The sequence below is a fragment of the Populus alba genome, chromosome 14 (genome assembly GCF_005239225.2).
Source record: "Populus alba chromosome 14, ASM523922v2, whole genome shotgun sequence".
Classification (NCBI taxonomy): Eukaryota; Viridiplantae; Streptophyta; class Magnoliopsida; order Malpighiales; family Salicaceae; genus Populus; species Populus alba.
In genome coordinates, this window is record NC_133297.1 from 5927131 (window position 1) to 5937104 (window position 9974).

At 33.9% G+C, this 9974-nt stretch overlaps 1 protein-coding gene across 2 annotated transcripts; it reads right to left on the minus strand.

Moving 5' to 3' along the window:
- Window positions 1–237: 237 nt before the first annotated feature.
- LOC118041251 (shaggy-related protein kinase theta) lies at window positions 238–6618 on the minus strand. 2 transcript variants are annotated; one of them, XM_035048510.2, is made up of 13 exons: window positions 6276–6618; window positions 4437–4691; window positions 4173–4265; window positions 3429–3488; window positions 3047–3322; window positions 2831–2905; window positions 2317–2373; window positions 2091–2231; window positions 1543–1593; window positions 1342–1437; window positions 1171–1254; window positions 864–966; window positions 238–784 (listed from the first exon to the last, which is right to left on the minus strand). In XM_035048510.2, the coding sequence occupies exons 1-13, from the start codon at window positions 6336–6338 to the stop codon at window positions 717–719; spliced, it is 1422 nt and encodes a 473-aa protein (XP_034904401.1). In that variant the 5' UTR covers window positions 6339–6618; the 3' UTR covers window positions 238–716. The 2 variants fall into 2 exon arrangements, with proteins under 2 accessions (XP_034904401.1, XP_073260363.1); XM_073404262.1 differs by lacking the exon at window positions 6276–6618 and adding an exon at window positions 4945–6168.
- Window positions 6619–9974: the final 3356 nt, after the last annotated feature.

Genomic DNA, 9974 nt, shown 5'->3' on the forward strand with positions numbered 1-9974 from the left:
TAATCATGGTTGTAAGGTTTGTTTTCAGCCATGAAAAGATGATTGATAACAACTTAACAAGTGCTGCATGTTGCATTAATGGAGTTGAAGGGTTTGGTAGAGAATATCTGTCCAGGCTTCTGGGATATGGATCGTACAGCAATCACAGAGTAGGACAGGCCTACATTTCAGCCCAAGGCAAACATAAACCATTGCTTGAGAAATAAACCCGAGGAAGACCAAAATTAAAGACAAACGTTGTAAGAGAAACCATGAAATTCTAATATACTTTAATTTCTTTGTAGAACAGAAGGTAAAGCACGAAGAGTATACACTGAGAAATCATAATTCATCTAAATCATCCATTCAGTTAATTTCTCAATGAATACCAGCAAAACTATACACTGGAACAAGAAGGGTAATCACAACTCTCAACTTCCAAGCAATGATGCATACTACAAACCACATCCTAAATAGATAAAATGTTGGGAACCCTGTTGCCAAGCGATCCTGCTCCATCAGATAATTCAATCTTAAAGCTCCATCCAAAATCTTTGCAAAGCCTACCCACCAGCCTTTACTGCCTAGACCCCCCTTTGTAATACTAATGAGGTGAATGTTGAGAAATTGATTTGGTCTGAGAACTATTTAAGCAGGCAGCGTGCTTGCATGGGTGACCAAGCATTCAAAAATTCAGTAGCATTGATTTGGCTACAAATCTGACCACCTCGCCATCATCAATTTTCTTTTCTTGCGTGCTCTGGAATGAGACGTTGACGCAGTTCAGCAGATGCCCCAGCCAACTCTGAAAGGGCAATTGGCATGAGAAATGCAAAGAGAATCTGTAGAAAAATATGGGAAACAAAAATACTATATTAACTTACCTTGGGCAGTAAAATTGAATAAAGGAGGTAGCGCACGCCCATTAGGTAAGCATGCATTTGCGTCTCTCAAATCATCAAAGAAGGGGTGAGCACATGCCTCCAACTAACAGCCAGTAAAGAAAAAAGAAAGTTACTATACTTCTCACCAATAACAAATTAAAAGCTTTATAAAAAATGCTGCAGGGTGTAATATGCAATTCAAGAAGGGAAAAAAGCTATTCAAACTAAACAAGCATTGAATAGAAAAGAAATCGTTTGATGATTTTGGAAACTGATATCATTTATCCAGAGCAGTACAAGTGCTTACAGCTGTGCACCGCAGATTTGGTGAATACTGGAGCAGCCTTGATACGAGATCCACTGCTTCAGGGGGCATTCGCTTGTGAAATATCTGGAATTTGAGAATCAATATGTTAACCACCGATATAAAACACAATTTCACAAAGAAAAGATCCTCCTGATAAAACTGTTAACAGACCTTGTACCATGGGTGAGTCTTGATCTGAGGGAACTTGAACTCTCTGTAATTGGGATTCATGCATTTAATTTCTTCTCGGGTAGGTGTGCCCAGGACCTAATTTATGATCACCAAATGGGGGAAAATACTTCAGAAATTGACCAAACATATGGAGAAGTAATAAATAAATAAAAAAGAGGGCTAGAAGATAGGATAGCATACCTTAATAATTTCCACCAGCTGATCAACACCACTTTCCCCGGGAAAAAGTGGCTGCAAAATGCAACATTGAATAAACATCAGAAATCATCATCTATGCACTAATTTAAAGGAAAATTTCATAGAATCAAAACACAAATAATCAAACAGCTACTGCATTGACTCAGGTAATCAATAAGCAAACAGTAAACAATGGCAGACAAACAATAGATGATTGGTAAACTCTCTGCATTTCCATACCCCGTAAGAAAAGTGAAATTACGGAAATGAAATCAAAAACCATTCAGCAAGTTCCATGAAAGAAGATTATATATATATATATATATATATATATATATATATATATATATGTATGTATGTATTAGTGAGTGCTCTGGAACAGTGTCCTAAACACATGCACACCAGAATGCTTAGGAGAGGTGTGGAAATTTCTAACATTAACAGAAAGCTATTCAAAATCATTCTTCAGAATACGCTATAATTTTTAGTCAAATCTATAATAGGAGGCTGATAGTAGTATAGAGAGGATCGAAAAAGCCATATTGACCCACATGTCCAAGAAGAAGTTCGGCCAAGACACAACCAACGGACCAGATATCAATTGCAGTTGTGTACTCTGTAGCCCCAAATATAAGTTCTGGTGCCCTATAATACCGAGAACAAATATAAGATATGTTGGTTTCGCCTGGAACCTGAAGATCAAAAGGATAATGTCAGAGGTTTCAGCACATCACTAGCATGGTTTTAACATCCACTACAGATAGAAAAATAACATACCAGCATCTTTGCACTACCAAAATCACATATTTTTAGCTGATGAGTATGGGGATTGACCTGCAGAATACAACATGACCTCATGAAGTTATCCCTTAACCACATATATAAACAACAAAACATCCATCAAGAAAGCAACATATTGCTGCTATAAATCTTGCAAAAACTTCCATGATATATATTGCACAAATCACTGTCAGAGAGCATGAAGTTGAGGTGATGAGCAGTTGCTTTCAAGGCTTTGCTCTCTAAATAGAAAATATTTCAAGACAAATAGCAGAAATGCCAAAAAAAAACATGTCCTGGACTATGGCAGCAAGCTCTCCAGTTTGTCAAATTGCATTGCTAGTAATACAAGGAATTCATCAGGTTCAGTAATCTTCAATGCAAAATTGACGTAAGGAAACTAAACTAGATGGGTGAAATTCACATAAGCAAAGCTGTGGATCAAAAGACTTCAACCATTTTTTCATGTCAATGCCAAAACAATGGGGGATATGGCAGAAAGAAAACTGACCAGTAAATTCTGTGGCTTGATGTCACGATGGCACACCCCAACAACATGGTGCAAGTAATTTAGTGCACGACAAATCTACAAGGCCATTAAGTGGAATAATTTAAACTCATGGAAATAGTTTTACCATAGTTTGCTAGACAAAAATCCAGAGCACACCATGAGATCAAGCTGTGCATCAAAAATATACACAAATATAGGGATATTTACAAAGTTTACCTGGTAAGTATACAGTTGAACATATAAAATGGGTGTGTGTTGATGGCTCATCCTGTTAAAATGCCTTGAAACTCGATGCACGGTCTCGGATATATACTCAAGAACAAGGTTAAGATATAGTTCATCTTTTTCAGTAGTTGAATAGAAACAGTGTTTCAGCTGAACGACGTTCGGATGGTCAAGGAGTCGCATGATTTGAAGTTCTCTGTTCTTGTATCTCTTATCCTGCAATACCTTCTTTATCGCGACTGCTTCACCAGTTTCAAGGCATTTAGCCTGCAGAGCAAGATAAAATGTAAAATAACAGAACATAATACTGCTAACTGTATACATGCTAAAAGCTAGTGCGATCGCAAGCAACATGCTGGCTAATTCCACATACCTGATAGACAACACCAAATGAACCTGTGCCAACCACACGCTCTGCCATATATGAGATTATCTGGGAAAAGAAGTAAAATAAATTTAGCAGCATGGTCTATAACTAACTCATATGATGTATAAAAAGAACATGTAGCCTTAAGAATCTAAAATAGTTATGACAAAAAAGAAAAGCCGAGGATCAATAACATTCAATCTTGAAGGTTTCCATGGTGTGGCTTTGACAGACTTGAGAGTTGGGTGGAAAGATATGGTGGCTAAGCAATGCATCTCCACATGCAAGTGGAAATCTATAGTGCATAATTCTCCTGGGCAGGAAAAAATCTACTCTTATAATAACAGCACGGAAAGTGAAGTTCCATAATAAACAAATTCATAATACTCTCTCAAAACTACAAGCCCGTTTGGGAGTGTGGTAAAAGTTGTTTTTCAAAGTGTTTTTCGCTTGAAAATGCATCAAAATAATGCTTTTCTATTTTTTAAAATTTATTTTTGATATCTGCAAATCAAAACGATCCAAAAACACCTAAAAAATAATAATTTAAAGCTAAAAAAAAAATCAAAAGGGTGTTTGGACAGTGATACCAAATAGGGCCTGCATGAAGAAAAATGAGTTTAAACAACCCATAAAATGCAAAATCAAATGCGCTGTTGGACCGCGATACCAAACAGGGCCTACATGAAGAAAAATGAGATTAAACAACCCATAAAATGCAAAAGCATTCAACCAGGATAATCAGATAACCTGCTTTGGTTGTCCATTCCGACCACCAACTGTGGTTGCAATAATCTGACCAGTTTCTGTCCCATTGCCACTCACAATGGCAGCTTCCATATCCTACATAATCAGAAATTCCATGATTAATAGAACATCCAAGGAAACTATGACACAGCCTTCCATGATTAATAGAACATCCAGCCCATCCAATAAATACATTAGTACTGAGATCTCTCCGATTGTGTTTGGTCTTTAAGGTGGAATGGGAGTTAGGTACAGTTGAAAATTTACCTTTTCATCATGATTAGTGTTTTTGTCATCTCTGATCTTCATTTCATGCATCTCTTTTGGAAGTTGATCATAGCTTGATTTTTCTGTTCTTGTCACTGAAGTAACATTGGATGCACTAGCAGCATTTTCCTGTGATGTAGAAGCCATATGCTGCTCCTGGTCAGTGACACTCCTTTCAACTAAATATGATTCCCCATCAATCTTTTGTTCCATTTCTTGATCAACCTTAGCCCTCTTTGTTACAGCATCTCCGCCCTACATGAAGAACCAACACATTTTCCACAAGAAATTAGATAACTTGCATAGTTACATTTCTTCTCCATTTACTAGTATAATTGCACCATTTATCCCATTCTATCTCACATTATTATACTAGTTTTATTGCATAGCCATCTCATATTCCTTTAAGGCGATCAAATTTTTGTTACAATAAATGAATTTGGTACAAAACACATTGGCTTCAAAAATCAAAACACGATCCAAGAAATTATATAAATAAAATAAATACCTAGGCTGTTAATAAGTTCATAAGCTGCGGGCCAATATGGCAACTTGATTATTTATACATATATCAAATATGACTACTCAAACTTCCCTCTAGGCAGAACCAAAATAATTAGACAACTGCAGGCAGGCCAGTATGGCAACTTGATTATAAAACATATATACAATATTATTACTCAAACTTCCTCTCTAGGTAGAACCGAAATAATTAGACAACCGCAGACAGAAATGACATATCCAAAAACTCATAATTCAAGGATTTAACTTGATGCTCTAATTAATGCTTGTTTGGGTGAGCATATAGAAATACAATGATTCTTAATATCAACCAGGATTCTATTTAGGCAGTGAATCCTTAAGTGCAAATCTATCATAAGATTTCATTGTTAACATCCTAAAAGGACACGGGAACTTATGTGAATAACTTTCTTCTTGTGCTCCATCTCGTCTTCACCTTTATTTAAAAAAGGAAAAGGCAGGTAAAGATACGTATTAACAAATTTCAGGAAAGAACCAATGAGGGCAACATGACATACCACCAACCGCAACAGCAATGCACTACAGGAAAACCAACCACTAAACTACACTTTCACCATTGATATCCATATAAATAAATAACATTAATTAGATCCTATAACATTTGTTAGAAATTACGAGAAAAATTGTTACACATTCAAAATAGTACTCACAATAATAGAATCATCCTAAATTAATAATAGAATCCGACGTTACATCTGAGCTACAACATTATGTTAACCGACATCGATCAGCCAACCAATCAAACCTCCTTAAAGGATTAAATGAACAAGCAACAAAAATAGGAAAAGCTATATGGCCCCACAAGCCAAAACCACAATGAAAGCAAGAAAGCCTAATTCCAACTCCTAAATAACATCTCATTTTATAATGAAAACAAAACAGCTGCAAATTAGAATCAATGCCTCCCATCAAGGGGGAAAAGGGCCATGAAATTTTGAAATTTCAAAAAAAAAAAATCTGGACCCAGGATCTATATTAGATCAAAAACTCAATAAAAACGGGTCAAGTTCCACAAAATGCCTATCTCAAGTCCAAAAACATGAAGCAAAAGAAATCAAAGAACAAGAGAAACACATAATCCCATAATCAAATTAAGCTCCACAGCCAAAAAAACCTATCATCCACAATAAGACATGAAGCGAAGAAGAGACTTTCTTGACACAATTAACTAAAAATCCAAAACGGCACAAGCAAAAAAAATTAAAGCTCCTCTTTCCATTTTATTAGCTCACTTTCTCCTCAAGCAAGTAAAGCATGAATTTTTTTTTTAAAAAAAAAAAAGAAAAACAAACTTACAGGATCAGATGATATAGAAGTTCGGCCGGAAGCAATGCTCTTTAATCTACGCATCACATTCATGGTTTCCTTTCTCTCTTCACCAACAAACAAGCCAAACCCTAAATTTCCGCTTTAAAAAGATCCAAAAAAGAAAATCAAGAAGAAGAAGCAGAAGAAGAGGACACAAACTCAACCTTCTCTCCTCCAACAAGGGAGAGAGGGAGAAATTTGTGAGAGAAAAGGAAGGGACACCCCAAAGAGAGAAACACAGAACAACAACAACAACAAAATCTCTGTTTCTTTCAAGATTTTCTCTGTGGAAGCCTTAACTTTCTCTCTCCAGGGATAATTTTTGTGAAGCCACCATGTGTCTGTTTTTTGATACTTCATTGGTCAAATCCCATCGCCCTAAAGGACCAATCATTTCCTGTACGACAGTCAAACGTGGATTTTTAACCCTTGATCGGTCATCATTAAGAAAAATCGGACGGTCTTGCTTGAGGCTCTTTGTAAAAGTAAGAGGTTGGTGTGCTGGTGTTACTAAATTGCCCTGGATTTTATTGGGTAATTGCAGGGTAGGGATTTTAGGATACATAGATGTGGAGCGGGATATTCGGGGAGGTTTGACTGGTCTTTGATGGTTCTTTTTGGCGGGTTGGATTATCAGTAGGAGAGGCTCCTAGACAAAAAGCTCTAATTAATTAGGGTTCTTGAAGGCTTTCGATATTTGCCGGTTTAACTTCGTATCATAAAAGGGTGTAATTATAGTTTACGGTATTTTTTTAAATAATTTTTATATTTTTTATATTTTACATCAATTCATTAAAATCATTAAAAAATATTAAAAAATTATTAATTTAATTTTTTTCAGATCAAAAATACAATTAAAAAGCATTTAAAAAAATTATAGGTGGCATAGATCTTAAGTCTCCAATTCATGAACTTCCATTCTATCTTTTAGAGATGACAAACAATTTATGCTTTTGAAAATTTTTTATTATTATTAATGTGGAGGATTGAGTTAACTTGTGCGTGTCTTAATTAATTTTACAAATTTAAAAATTAATAATCATATAAACTATTAGTAGCTTAAAATTTATGAAACTAGCTCGAACCGGTAATTTTTAAAAAACAAATCTAAAATCTGATGAGTTAGTTATATTTTTTAAGATTGCTTTCAAAGATTTTTTATTATTATTGGAGAAATATTTCCTTTTTTTTTTAATCATAACTGGATTATTTATAAAATTAGTGTGGGTATGGTTGTATTTTCTAACAATTGAATGTAAATGCTTTCAATTGTTTGACCGAACAAACATTCCATTTGATAATATTTTGAGGGATTCAATTTGGCTCCATGAATCTTTCGTTGATTTAAAAGGAAAAGACGGCCAAATCTTTGAAGGTTCAAACTCGAATAATTTGAAAAGTTCAGCAGATGTTACCTAATTAAAACGCAGTATTTAATTAATTTTATTCCGGCAATGCAGTTGTTATTCAATGCTGACCAGACACCACCTAACCCTTCTCTTTCTTTTTGGATCGAGGTTTTTGTTTATTTTTGTGTTGTTCAATGTTTTTAATTTTAAAAAATAAAAATATATTATTTTTTTATATAAAAATATTTTAAAAAACAATGTGACACATGTTATTTGAAATGAAAAAGGTCAAATCCCATGGGCTGCTTGCTTATTATTCCGGGAGGCGACTATTACAAAGCTGTGGAATGCCGCTCCATCTTTCCTGAGGAGGAGGAGGAGGAGGAACCATTGGATTTTGTGAAACAATCTCCGACGTAATAATAAGAGAGATAGTAAAACAGGAAGCCTGGTTCTTCTTCCTCTTCTTCTTCTACGGTGTCCCGTAAAATGGTAGTAATGGAGACATAATCATTGTGCTGTGTAATGCATGCAAGCCACGTTAACCGTTCGTATGATGGCGCCTCCGCTTAATTGTCATTATAAGGGAATATTTCCCGCACTTCATTTGGTCGGAAAAAAATATAGATCGAGAGTGATGGCATTTCTTTTTCTCTGATTTGATTGTTTTCTTCTTCTTCTTTTTTTTTCAAGTTTAGAAGTGTTTTGAGTTTATATATTAGTTTACTGACGTTATGAAAGTTTTTATTATATGTTTTTAGATAAAAATAATTGAAAATAATTTTTTAAATAAAACAACATCAACTTATTTTTTAAATTATCTCTCCCATTGACAAAAATTAGATGGTTAGACTATGCATCACCTGCCATAAACCTATCCTTTTTAAAATGGATGGTCATGATCAATCAAACTCGGCCATGTCTGTTTTTTTAAAAAAAATTTAACTGTTATTTTTTATGTAATTTTGACTTTGCATTGATTTTTTATATTTACATTTAAATTAATTCCCTCGCCCTTTGATTATTTGTATGTATATAATATTTCAAAGCGATTATTCTAATTTATTTTTATTTTTTATATTTTATATAAATAAACTTTATCTACATGATATCTTTGTAAAAAATAAAATTATCTGTTTTCGGTAAAATATAAAAAATAAAAATACATTAACTAGAAGGAAAAGTTGAGGTTGGATATATGCAAACTTACTTATCTTTTGCTTTCATGAGAAATAATAACCTTTTATTTTAATATTTAACTAATATTAACAATTGTTTCTCAATCTATGAGTCTGCATAAAATAGGAAAATGAGATCAATATACATACGACGACATTTCATTTTTAGGGTCAAAGGTGAATTGGCAAGGGAGAGAGAGTCAACCGGACTTCTAATGGGTTAAAAGTGACAGGCTTATGGAGCTGGGGTTTGAAATACAATGGGGATCTTGATGAGTGCTTATTTACCAAGACCTGCACAAGATCAAACCTTTCACTGTCTAATTAAATTGGCAAAAACCAATATTTTTTAGTTTAAGAACTTCACTTTCAACGGTTGGAAAACTGGACACGAATATAACCAATTACACAATTCACAAGTACAAGTTTCTTTCCCTCTTTATGCAATTAAAAATAAGATCAATCGATAAATAAAAATAATGTAATGAATCACATAATTCAACATCAAGATTTTTACGTAAAAAAATTCAATGCAAGAAAAATCATAGGATCGTAATCCATTTAAGAACCTTTATTATCAATAAATAATGAGTTCGCAAGTATTATTCCGTAGATATAATTAAGGTACATAACATGTATATCATCAAAAATAATCTATTCTTATATTACAATGAGATTAAAAAGAGAAAAGTTAGATAGAATCTCTAATGGCTCTATTTTATGACAAAACAACCAACTTATATACCTCCATTATTTAATATAATCATCCATAACATAGAGCAATGTATATGTAACATGCTTTTAAAATGATCCAACAGTGAATAATCTAGAAATTAAAGAATAAGGACAAATTGTTTAGTTGTCTCTTTTTTTTCTTTTCTCTTATGCTTTGTCTTTTTCTCCTGCCAGACCACTATGTCATGACAATGTCACTTGCTATTTATATTAGAGGAAGCTGACATCATGCATTGAAAAGCCTTCCTCTCTTGTTTGTTTTAATTGTTTAGCATGATGGAAAAATCTTACTCATAAGCCACGTAAGGAAATCGTCATACTAACAATTAACTTGTAAGCTTCAATTTAAAAGACTCCATCAAGCTTACTTTCCTTTTAAAAAACTCAAAATTCTTTTTCGGTAGAGGTTCAATTATTATATTCAA